This window comes from Polypterus senegalus, chromosome 2 (assembly GCF_016835505.1).
Source record: "Polypterus senegalus isolate Bchr_013 chromosome 2, ASM1683550v1, whole genome shotgun sequence".
Lineage (NCBI taxonomy): Eukaryota > Metazoa > Chordata > Cladistia > Polypteriformes > Polypteridae > Polypterus > Polypterus senegalus.
In genome coordinates this window covers 264,761,836-264,775,290 of record NC_053155.1, presented here as the reverse complement: position 1 = coordinate 264,775,290, position 13,455 = coordinate 264,761,836, and the positions used below count along the sequence as shown (strand labels likewise).

At 42.5% G+C, this 13,455-nt stretch overlaps 1 protein-coding gene across 2 annotated transcripts in view; it reads left to right on the top strand.

The window, feature by feature from the left end:
* Positions 1–4,009: 4,009 nt before the first annotated feature.
* Positions 4,010–13,455, top strand: part of atp8a2 (ATPase phospholipid transporting 8A2) — a 439,065-nt gene continuing 429,619 nt past the window's right edge. For both annotated transcript variants that reach the window (XM_039745478.1, XM_039745476.1), the window contains exon 1: positions 4,010–4,291. In XM_039745478.1, coding sequence (XP_039601412.1) covers positions 4,249–4,291 — 43 coding nt within the window. In that variant the 5' untranslated portion in view covers positions 4,010–4,248. The remainder of the gene's footprint in view (positions 4,292–13,455) is intronic.

Below are 13,455 nucleotides of genomic sequence, written 5' to 3'. Positions count from 1 at the left end.
CAGAGCAGTTTCACAGCTGTGCTGCACCCTGAAACCAGACTGAAAGGGTTCCATCAAATTATTAGACGTTAAGTAATTGGTGAGCTGGGAGGCTACAACACGCTCAAGAGCTTTTGACAGGAAAGGTAAGTGGAAAATAGGCCAGAAATTGTTAAGATTGTCAGCATCAATACCAGAACTCCTTGTGTGACTGGCGCTGAGTTGGATCTGCTGTTGCCAAGACCAACAAACTCTTGCCTATCAGTCAGATAGGACTTGAACCGCTGGAGGGCAGTGCCAGAGATACCCAGCATGTTCTCCATTCTGGACAGTAGAGTGTCATGTCTGAAAGTGTCAAATGCTGCACTGAGGTCTAACAGAATTAATATGCTGGTTTGTCCAGAGTCTGCTGCCATAAGGAAATCATTTGTTACCCGTAGCAGAGCAGTTAATTTCGTAGCATGTGAACAATGAATGCATTTTGTGTGAATGTAAAGAGAACAGAACCACAGCTTGGACCACATAAACTGCTGTAATGATATAATAACTGTGCGAAGGGTTTTGAAAATGTAACTTCAGCATTGAAAAATGCTTATCAGCAATTGAAAAAAGTGAAATGCATGTATACTGATATGCATGTGTATTTATAAAATATACCCACATTCACAAATAAACACAGTGGTAAAAATCTAGTCAACTAGTCAGATCTGCCCTCTTTGCAAGAGAAAGTAGAAGATGCGATGTTTATGAAAACTTATGGCCTGATCCACAGGAGATAGAGAGAATGAATAAACGTTTTGTGTATTTTTTGTATTTTTTACGTAACGTCAGCATAGGGTTTTTGTTGCTGTTCATAATGTATCGACATTTTTATCACACTTTCATGTGAATAAATATCTTGAAAACACTGAACAAAATTTTTGGTGTCATGAATTGTTAGTCTTTCAGTGTATATGTTCTTTTTTGCGTGTACAACTTGATTGAAATTGAGCAAGGATAAGGAAAATAGATCTAAACAGGACTGCATATAAAAATGTACATTCAAACTACTGTATCATATCACACCAAGCCTCAAATGGATCATAAAACAAATGAACCTTTCAACTGAACATTTCTTTTTACTGGTGTGTAGGTCCAATTTTAATTGCCAATGTTTAAGGAATGTCAAAGAAAGCCTCCTATTTCGATGAAATCTGTTTTCATGCAGTTATTTGCTTTTGCAAATGCATTTCAGTATTTTAAGCATCTCAGCATTTTTGGAACATTTATTTTGAGCATCTCACGGCATTCTGTTATGATGTGTATTATTTTGCAAACTGAAATCGTGTTGTGTGGTTTGTATTAACTGTTCTGAGAATGTGAACTATCTTTCTGGAATTGTGTTCCACCATTTAAGAAAAACTGTAACAACAGACAAAACATTAACATGAAACTCTAAACTGCCTGCAACATTACAAGGAACAGGAGAGCGAAATGGAATGTTTTTTTAAACTAGGGGGTTCTGCCCCCTGCTCACATTGCTCGCCAACCCTGGGCGGGCACTATGCACCAGCCACTTCATGTCTCTGCTACTCGCTTATGTGGATTTCACTTTCACCAAACAATAAATCTTTTAATTCTTGCGGATACGCCTCTTTATTGGGACGAAACACTACCTTTCCTTGATGGCAACACGAATTAGACGATCTACAAGTCTCCGACTTAGCCAAACAATATCTACATACTTCTGTCATATCACCTATGTCCATATATTCGACCTCTTTTCGCTGTTCCATTATTTCACCGAGTAATAATTTCCATTTGTTAGTACTAATGCGATCTTTACTATCAGTTTTTGAGACTTTCGAATTTTAGTACTTTCATAATCTCTAACCTGCTCTGCATGTGTATCACTCCAACGTTTTTGAACCTCTTTACAACGTTCTACTTTGTCTTCTACTCTTTGTCTTTTATTTCCGACCTCGGTTGGAGCTAAGAGCACAGGAACTGTGTTTGACAATAGCATTCAGATGAATGAGAAGTGACTGGAGTATTAGCGTGGTTGTAAATGTTTAAGAGGAGGGCGGGACTTGTCAAAATCTCTCGGCAAAAAGTCTTGTCTCGCAGGATCTCAAATTATCTCTCAAGGGAGTTGAAATTATCTCCAAGAAAGTCTCGTCTCAGGATTTCCTTTTATAATAGAGAGATGTAATTCCCAAATTAACAAAGTCAAATGCATTTTAAACATCAAGTTAAACAATAATAAATTGGTGCAACATAAATGCAACATAATGCAGAATAAATTGTAAAGGTGATGTTGTAGATTTGTAGTGTTGGTACTTAATTGGAGTTTTTCCCAGTTGATTCTGGTGTTCGTCAGGGATGTGTTCTTTCTCTTACTCTGTTCAATGCGTGCATGAACTGGGTGTTGGGCAGGGTCATGGGGTCCAGCAACTTTGGGGAATCTGTTGTTGAAGAAAGATTCACTGATCTTGACTTTGCTGACAATGCCGTGATCTTCGTGGAGTCAATGGAGGCTCAGATTGGGGCTCTCAAGAGATTGAGCGAGGAGTCTGAGTGTCTGGGCTTGTGAGTGTCTTGGATAAAAACGTAGATCCAGGCCTTTAATGACCTCTTGGGCACAGCTATCAGCGGTGTGTCTGTCTGAAGAGAGAGTGTCGACCTTGTTGAGAGGTTTACTTGCCTCAGCAGTGACATTCATATTTCTGGTGACTCTTCCTATGAAGTCAGTAGACAGATTGGGAGAGCATGGGGGGCCATGAGGTCGCTGGAAAGGGGTGTGTGGCGCTCCCAATATCTGTGCAAAAGGACAAAGATCCAAGTCTTTAGAGTCCTGGTGCTTTCTGTCTTGCTATATGTTTGCGAGACATGGGCGCTATCCACTAACTTGATTTGAAGACTGGACTCCTTTGGTACTGTGTCTCTTCGTAGAATCCTTGGGTACCGCTGGTTTGACTTTGTGTTGAATGAGCAGTTGCTCACAGAGCCCCAAGTAAGGCACATTACCTCCATTGTGAGGGATTGTCAATTATGGCACTATGGTCATGTGCCGCGACTCCTTAAGGGTGATCCTACTCACAATATCCTCCTTGTTGATGACCCAAGTGGCAGGACCAGGCCAAGGGGTTAACCATATAACATCTGGCCGCAACAGATAGATGGTCATTTCTGGGGGTTGGGAAAGGACTGCATGTCTGCCTAGGGGAGACCAAACTGTTTCATTTGTGTCGTGCGGTGCACCAGCGCATGCTCCCTGACCTCACCTAACCTGGTATTTAAGCAACTAGTGGCCCACTGTTAGTGTCTGGACTAGACAGGGTGGGCACCAACCTTGCACCTCATACTGCTGGAAGAAGGTTAGAATAAATAAAGTAATGCACAAATTAATTACATTTAAGCAGAAATTTAATTCATTCATGCATTAACCAATTAACTTAAATTTAATGATGTAACCTGTTCAAGGCAAAAGAAGGATTTGGATTTTGGGGGCTAAACATACTGTAGTGCAGGCCTAGACAGAGACCAAAAACTGTGCAGTGCTGTCTGGATGCCTTTTGGTGGCAGTTACAATCTTGGACGGGACACCAGACCATCTCAAGATACACATGCTCACATAAGGGGGCTACAGTGTCACCCACACAGTGAGAGAAAAACTGCAGTAGCTGAGGCAGACTATTGCCTTCTCTGCTGTCTGCCACTTCTAACACGGAAAGGAAAACAATAAAATGTGCTCACGTGCGGTCTGTGGATTTTATTTCTGGCTAATAAATACTTTAAATGTAAATAGTAAATTAGACTAATAAATACTTGATCTAAAACAATAACAGCTTTGTCTGCAACAAGTGCGCTGACTTATTAACATAACGAATTCGCCTTAAACAAAACGTTCAAAATGAGACCAGCGCTCAGTCAACAAGTCCTTTAGTGTCGTTTTACTGGCGAAGGGCCCCAATTCTTCCGACACTCACCCCCCTAACACACACACACACACACACACCAACATCCCCCTCCCTTTGTGGGGGCTAATTAACGCAATCCCTGCGCCACACTCCAGCAGCATCCCGCGGAGCCATCCGCGCGAATCGCGCTGCCTCGGCTTAATGATGCGACGGCTGTCTGGCTAGCGCTCATCATGGCGTGCCTTTGTCATCCTCGTCTGTTTCAGTTACCGGCCGCCCGCATCCGCACGCTCAGCGTGACTCCGTTTCCATGAAGGAGAGGAATGCCAGCTCGTTCTGAACGCCTGCGCTCACCCGCCAGCCTTCTAACATGCATTTTACACGGAAATCGAAGAAGATCCACACGGAAGGAGGTGAGTAGAGGAGCGGCCGGAGGACAGATTGCGATGTTCGGCTGTCCGGTCAGCACGAGCGGGAGGCAGCGCCATGTGCAGCTGACATGACAGACTGGGGACGCGTGTGTGTGTGCGTGCGTGCGTGTGCCTGTGGTGTACAGCTCACGGATTTCCTACTAAAATCACGTCGCCCACATAACAAATCCAGTTTGTAATGTGATTGGATGCGGAGTCGTTGCGGCAGCCGCTGAGGATGAATACGCAACGCATCATCGGAGTCCCCAGCCGCTGTCCGCACTTGGGGACATCACCTTATGGTGTACGGTCGGTAAAATAAGCAAATACTCGTGTTTATGTCAGCACTTTCTCATTTCGAGTTGGAATAATGTCCGTGCATCTTTCACCAGAGTTGCCGAAGCAGTCAGTGAGTGTTTTGTGAGCTTCTTCTCCTCCTGTGCATCCTTCTCAGCCCATAATAACCTCAGGCGGTCAAGTCAGAAACGTCTTCATGTAAAGTTTGCAGGTGCTTCCACCTTCCTAAATAAACACAGCGTTTCAAAGCATTTCTATTAGTGCCTGTCGGTGTTGTTTACATACTGTATATTGTCACCATTTGACAAGACGAACGGATGTAAGATGGCACTCTCACAGCGAGACACCCACAAGTGCACTGCCAGCCCCTAGTGGTGCGCAGGCTGTCGCCACCACCGCAGTGTGGGACCGAGTGCCAGACGTTCTGAGCTAAGAGGCTGGCCCACCGCCCGGCAGGTTTTGTATGGCAAGGTCGGCTCTGAAAGCTCTCTGATGGGGATATGAGCTCTTCACACTTCAGTTACAGCTCTGAATGTCACGGTGACAGTTAAAGCATATAAGGGGAGGTGCTGGACTGTGGTGCCAGGGTGGGATTGACATTCAATCATGAACGTCCTCAGCATTATCCGTCGGTCCTGCTGAGTTTTTTGGCTGAGACAGCAGAGCTTGTTGGGACTTGTACATTTGCTAACATATATTTGCGAAGATACTGTATTTCAATAATTATTGGCACTTTTTTGATAATTTTATTTCGGTTGGCTGTGCAGCTCTTCCAGCGCAAATGTGCAAACGTGATGTGTCTGAGCTCACAGTAGTAAAGTTTTGACCCTGATCAGTCAGTTTGCACCAAAGAAGAGCAGTGATCCGCTTATTATGGGCTGAAGGTGTAGCAGGGGACAAAATTCGTAGAAGGCTTTCTGCACATTATGGAGAAAGTGTTTTACCATGGTGGAGTGCTTATGAGAGAATTGAGAAGTTTAAAAAATCATTGGACAAATGGTAAGCACGAATGAAGAGTAGGGCATCTGTCCACATCCACTAGCGACAACAACACTGAGGAAATCCGTACCATGATTCTGACAAACCAACAATGATTTTTGACTCTGGTACACCTTCAGTCCATCAAAAGTAGATTACTGCTTGCTACTCTTCTTTGGTGCACATGGAGACCACAGAGGCCACGTTTACTCCTAAAAAATAACGAGAATTTGACTGATCATCGACAGAACTTTACCACTGTGACCACAGACTCACCATGTTTCCACATGTGTGTGGGGAAAACTGTACAGCCAACCCAAACAAAATGATCACAGAAGTCAAGGATCAATAATCTTTTATTGTCATCCATATTGTACTGTATATCCATAGCCATATTGTAATTTTTTTAGTTAGCCAATAAAAGGTGTCATTTTGTTTGACTTCTCATTACATGTGCAGAAAAGAAATTTCGGTATTCAGGTCCCAGTAATTAAACAGTGCACATGATAACAGCATAAAAAAAATACATAATAAAAAGTTTTCCCATAACCGCATAAGCTTTGTGATAAGGGTAGCACAGATAAACGATAAATGGAACAAAATAACATTAATAGATGAATATAGTAAGATTACCACGGTTAAAATAAATATTATTGCAGTATGCTCTGTAATTAGCAGAAAGTAAAAAGGTAGTAGCAATAGGTTAGTACATGAGACTACTGAAACAAAATGTAAAGTGTAGTAGAAGTTGCACAGAGTGCACAGTCAGATTTAGTGATGATTTATTCATAAGTCTCATAGCGTCCAAGAAGAAGATGTTCCTGCCCGATGGGAGGGGAGCAAACAGTCCCTGTGCAGGATGAGTAACGTCTTCCATAATGGAGGTGACTTTACTTCTGTACCTGTTGGTGTAAATGTCCCGATACTGGGTAGGCTGCTGCCGACATCCCACTATACAGACCTAACCCCCCATTGCAGTGCCGTCCCGTCTGCAGCTGCTGTACCACACCGTAATACAGGAGGTGAGGATGCTCTCTACCACACACCTGTAAAAAAAGGTCAGAATAGGGGGGCACAGACCGGCCTGCTTCAGCCTGCTCAAGAAGTAGAGACGCTGGTGGGCTTTCTTAACCAGTCAGGCTGTGTTGTAGCTCCATGAGAGGTTATTTTTAATAAGCACACCCAGGTATTTGAAGCAGGTGACAATTTCAACCTCTCCTCCATTGATGTTAAGGGAGAGTGCGAGTCCACCAAAAATTCACAATCATTTCCTTGGTTTTCTTGACATTGATGCTAAAGTGTGGATAATTATTACTTAGCCTTATGTACTTTATGTGCCTTTATACATTCCTAGTTGCATCAGGACCAACTTGCAAAGGGGCCTTATATTAGAGTCAATGAGTAAAGTCCGATTTTGCTCATTTACTGCAAAATATCAACAGGAATTCTTTCTGCAGAGGTGAAACTATGGGCAGTATGGCTGAGACCATTGGATGGCCCTTCTTCATACTCGTGTGGCTAGTTAGCATCACCTTGAGAAGGCCGTAAGTGTTACTATCACCGCTGAACTTTGGATTCCTCTTTTGCATTAGCTGTCTCATTGATGGCGGAGCTTTAATACAGTACAATACTTTGGTACAGTAATAATAATAATTATAATAATAATAATAATATTTTTATTAAGGGTTGGCACAGTGGCGCAGTGGGTATCGTTGCTGCCTCGCAATAAGGAGACCCAGGTTCGTTTCCCGGGTCCTCCTTGCGTGGAGTTTGCATGTTCTCCCTGTGTCTGCGTGGGTTTCCTCTGGGTGCTCTGGTTTCCTCCCACAGTCCAAAGACATGCAGGTTATGTGGACTGGCGATTCTAATTTGACCCAAGTGTGTGCTTGGTGTGTTAGTGTGTGCCCTGCGGTGGGTTGGCGCCCTGCCCGGGGTTTGTTTTGTGCCTTGTGCCCTGTGTTGGCTGGGATTGGCTCCAGCGAACCCTTGTGACCCTGTAGTTAGGATATAGCGTTTTGGATAATGGATTGATGGATATTTTTATTATCAATTTATTTTTAGGTCTCTCCACATAAATTAATTCAATATCATTTTAACTCAGTTTGATTCAACCAAAACAACAAAATACGGGTTGTTTTAAATGACATTGCAATGTATGTGTTCTTAGGGAATTCTCTCTGGCCTATTTCTTTTTTCCAATAGTGATGTGACGTCTTAATGTGGTATTTAATTATTGAATTACTTAAGCTACTTGTGACCACCATAAACTTAACATACTCCTCTGTAGATTGTTAATAAAGTGTCCCGTACAGCATTATGGCTCTGTGTTTGGGACTGCTATCTCCCAGGCCCAGCCTCCTTTTTTCAAACTCCATGCCCAGTGCTGGTGGGAGTTGCATGTTCTCCCTATGTCTGTCATGGTTTTTCCCCCCACATCTCCCTTTTGGATTATGCAGGAGTGGACCCTGTGATGATTTAGTATCCTGTCTGCTGCAGTAGACTCTGTCCCTGTGTGATGCTGAATTGGATTAAGTGAGTTATATTCCTGTTTTGCCACACAGTCTTACCCCTTTTGTGCCCTGGCTGCTGACTTAAGCCCATGTCACATTAGACGACTTTTCCCAGCGATTTTCAGTCATAGCCTTCATTTATATAATCCTAGCCAGTCGGCCTGTGAAGCCGATCGCCAAATGTGACATATCTAATGACTGAGACTAACTAGTCTGTGTCTGGCTAGGATAAAATCAAAAATGTTTGATTTTGTCTTTGGTCAGAGGGGTGAACCCTTTGTGTGCAAGAATTGAGAGTCAATGAGCTTTCTGTCAGAAGCACAATGCAGAGAATGTATCTACGAGAAATAAGGAACACACAGGTTTTGGATCGCACAAATAGAAGAGAAGCTCCTCTGTCTGATGTCTCGTGCTTTATGTACTAAAACAGAATGAAAAAGGGAAAACAAAGGGCTGAAACTGCGACAGAATACTCCACAGCTATTAACCCTTCACACAGAGCTGATTCAGTGTTGGCTCTGTCAGGCAGCACAAGGGGCTATGGGCCTCACAAACAGGACAGAAACGTTACAGTCTGTCGAGTCTGACGTACCATAGCAGAATGGAGTAAAGAAATAAAGCACAGACACTGTTGCTGAATTTCTGTAGCTGTTAACCCTACAAACAAGGTCGTGTCTATCGGGCAGCCGCTATTGGCTGTCAGACAAAGGGGGGAACATGAGTGTGTTGGAACATCGGTGCTTGATCAATAAACGTGACATGGGCTGTGATTTTCAGTCAAGTGATTTAACATGATGCAGCGAAGAGATCAGCGACTGAGATCGGTAAATCTGACATACCTAGGGTTGCCAGATTAGAAAATTTGAAATATGGGACACTCTTAAAATCTCTCTATATTACTATACAGGCAGTCCCCAGGTTACGTACGAGATAGGGACTGTAGGTTTGTACTTAAGTTGAATTTGTGTGTAAGTCGGAACAGGTACATTACTTTAATAAATGTTATTGTTGACCGACTGTAACCAAGTGCTGTGCCAATGAATGACGGAGTTGCACCTCTCTCTGACCTTTTTATTATTTCTACTTTATTTTCAATGGTGATGGTTTTTCTCTTCTTTACTGTATCACCAGCACTTGCATCAGATTTGTGTTTCAGAGACATTGTTGAAGGGTGAAGACAAAAGGTTAAGATGAGCTCTTCTGCACAGCACTGTACACGCTATCACAGCAGGAAGGCACCCGTCGTCAACACGTCTGATATACTGACAAGAGACAACTTCCTGCGTAACAGTATAATCAGGCTTGCTATTGAGAATGACGGGGGGCGGCGAGGGGGGGGTTCATTACCAGCCCACCTCATAGTCACAGCCACTACAGTATGCTGCCTACAGTGTCCCCACCGAAAACGAACACGGTGCTGCCAAAGGCGGCCCCCATTCAATAGGCAGCCATCCGATGCACACTACAATGCTATCCCCCACCGCCCCGTTCACCCTCGATGGCCTCCGTTCAGCCACAACCGGGTTACCAGTTGCAGCATTACCAGCCGCCCACCGAGAACGAACGGGGCAGCCATGTCTGGTGGGCGGGCAGTGAAATCGCTTGCCTCCGGGAGCTGCCCAGAGGGACACTACATTGCTCAAGCAGTGAAGTCACCCCCTTCCAGCCACCTCTTGCAGCATTACCAGCCGCCCACCGAAAACGAATGGGACAGCTGTGTGTGGTGGGCAGGCAGTGAAACCGCTTGCCGCCGGGAGCCACCTGAGGGACACTACACTGCACGAGCAGCGAAATCGCCCCCCTCCAGCCTCCGTCCAGCCACCGCTTGCAGCGTACCCAGGCTGAAGATGATGGAGCAGCAGTTACTGAGGCGCATGCGTCACAGCTATGGCCCCGTTCGTATGTCGTAGTTCAGATGTTCGTAACCTGGGGACTACCTGTATATATAAATTTAGGGATCCTATTCACAATAACTTTATAAGCAAAACCTTTTCACGTGAAAAATATTGCACAATCAATGGGAATATTTTCTCAGCCTTGTGATTACTTGCATCTGTAGTTATGCCATAAAAAGATGAGTTATTTATATCTTTAACAATCTCTGCAATAGTTTTTGGAGCCATGACATTTTTTATTATTTCAGCACATTTAGTCCTAACACTTGAAAATTTGCTTGCAATTTTAGAATCAGGAAATACTGTTGGCAGTAATACGTTCGTACAGTCATTTGAACTGAATGACTGATGATGACAGACAGTATGGAAGGCCATTGCAACTTCTGCGGCTATTATTTTACTTTCCTCATCTGTGTTTTTCTTGATCAAGAAGTTTGTTATTTTACCAGCTTCTTTTGTAGTAGAGGCAATACAACGCTTGTGCTTGGCAGATTCTACGTGTTGCTTGATATGAGACTTCCCGCCATGTTCAATATTGAAAGTGCAATTGCATAAATCACAGTTTGCTTCGAAACAGCTTCTGTCCATTCGCTGGAATATTCATCACGAAATTTACACTTACGTTTTGGCATCTTGGGATGGATTAGTTTTTAAGTTAGAACAAAGTGGGCCATGGCAAGTAGTAACAACACTCTTTGTTGACAGTCACTGTATGTTGCAATGCTGACACAGACCTGCACAGCAGAGCGGCTGGAGAGCAAAACGGTAAGAGTGTCGCTGTCCTCAGCCGACCATAGCAACTGAACAAGTTGCAAACCGGCAGCAAACACTAGTTTCCTTGTTACATTTGGGTTATTTTCATCAAGAGAATCTGATAAAAGAAAGTATTATTACTTATAAAGTTACAACTAAGTACTGTAAGAAAGTAGTAAAAATATATTTTTACTACGAAATTTGAAAATGAACTAAATACGGGACATTTGGGTGTCCCTGAAAGGTCAGTACGGAACAGGGGACAAAATGATCAAATATGGGACATGTCCTGTATTTAAGGGACATCTGGCAACCCCAGACATACCCCACAATAAAAGTTGCGTAATGTGACATCGGCTTCACAGTTATCTGTGCGCCTCAGCTCATCTTCATTACTCCCATATTTATAATTAAAGCATATCAAATTAGAGGACAGTTCCTTAACGCTTCCAGTAATTATTAACAATTAACAATGTAATTAGCTTTCTAAAACCACTTATTTTTGGATTTATTTGTAATTGTCTTGATCAGGGCTGCTTTTGAAGGTGCTGCATTTCATCTTCTGATTGCTCATCAGTTTCTTTCATCGCTGGTTTCATTTAAGACATTTTAGCGATATAACCTGACGGGGATCTGCTTCTGTTTGGCCCTAAAACAGTTCCTAGCTTATAAGTAATGAGTACAAAAATATTGATTAAGCTGCTATCTGACATTGATTTCAGAGTGTGCAGCACATTTGTATCATAATTATTTTGAAAGGAAAATGTCAATATCCTTTTTGCTGCCTTTTATCTACTAACGAGTACAGTTTTTTATCTGCTACACACTGCAGATTTTTTAAAACCATGTCTGATGCCATCTTCAGTTTGTTGTGGAGTTTTATTTGGCTGGAATTGGGGAGCATACATAGCAATAAAGTTGGAGAATGGGACGAGCAGATCCACATAAAGCACAAGCAGATGGATTCACACCAGTCCTGGCACACACAGGCTCACACTCTCACTGTCCGTCAGGTGTCTGGTATGAGTGTAAGTGGGAGAAGCCTCTGCTTTTAAAACTGTCGTGATTCTTTAATTATTATGCACTAAAACTGGCTCTCCAATGAATGTTTTCTAAATGTTTAATGCCTGTCACCTGAAAATATTCTAACTGTCAGACCCCATCACAACTCTCATCTCTGCATCAATTGCATTAGGTGGCAGATCTCTCTCAATAAAATAATATTATCAGCCAAAATGATCATTTTTGTATCTACTACTCACCTTGTGCTGTTTGTAGTGATAAACAAAGAAAATGTTGATATATTATGTTTTCACAGAGATAATAAAATTCTTGATACAACCGACTTCAAGAAGTCCTGTCTTGAACAACAGCAAACAATACCAAAACGTTCAAGAAAAAAAATCTCTGATCTTTCACATTGCATAATCTAAATGTCAGGTATCCAAGTTCTGTTAAAAAAATATCTCTGGAAAGTTGTGTCTTGTGTGACAGCGAAGCAGACTGAAATGACATTGAGCTTTTCCATCTGAAGACCCACCTCACCTGTCATTCATTGGTCAGTAGTCCTGTCACTAACAGCTCATTCGTTGGCTGCCATGGTGCTTCACGTGATATGAACATCGCAGAGCACAGTCTGAGAGAGGTGTACAGTTAGAGATTAAAAGTTACAAAGAAATGAGCGAGGACATCAAGTAGAGTGTGTCACATATTTGTGCTTATCTGAAGTGCATCAGCAAGCCAAAAGTCAGTCAATTCACCAGTGCAGCTTCACAAACTGCTTTTGAAAAACTTGCAAATATGGCGTTGAATGTCAATGTGACAACCAATGAGCGAGGAGTTAGGTGGGATTTCAATTGGAAAGTTCAAGTTTATATAAATATGCTTCACTGTCGTGCCCGAGAGATTCTAACATTATTTTATCAGAAATACAGTACATATGTTGGGGATGTTGTCCAAATGTGACATTTGGATTATGCAACACAAATAATTAGAAAATTTGTCTTGGATGTTTTGATGGTTTTTTCTTTGAGCTAAGCCCTTATTGAAGCCCTTTACAGGAACATTGTTATCACCTTTATCCAAGAAAATATAAGATCAAAATTACTCTCGGCTATCTGATCTGTGAGGTTTATTCCACAGTGCATTATGTTAATTAAAACAGGAAACTAAGGCTATAAATTGACTCAGCTGAAAAACTCTATAAACTATGCAAACCAGCGGACAGGGAGGAAATATAACTGCCATGTAAGCAACCTGACAGGGAAATAGGAAGTGGAGACAACTTTGGCAGGCCATTAAAAGAGAGTAACTGTACCCTGTGGTGTGACGATGAGTTTATGATCAACAGTTACTGTATGCTATTTCTATTTCAGTTATGCCAGCCAAAGATTGCAGCCTATATTTGACAACTGGAAGTTCTTCTTTTGGAACCTGAGAAAAGTTTAAAGCTCTGGCAACTGCAGTGGGCATTAGTACTTACCTATGAACAGAAGGAAGACATCACTCCTGCTCATGCCTAGGAACCATGTTACCTGCACTCTTGCAGTGGCCAGAGCCGAATGCCATTCTGTCATTCAGTACTTAAAACTGTCTGTGTGTGTGTGTATGTTTGCATATGTATATATATATATATATTCATATATATTGTAAGATGGAAGCTATATAGCGCCCGACCTGACGCAGACTGGACATGGGAGGCACGTGTAAAATAAATAGACTTTTATTTTTCTTT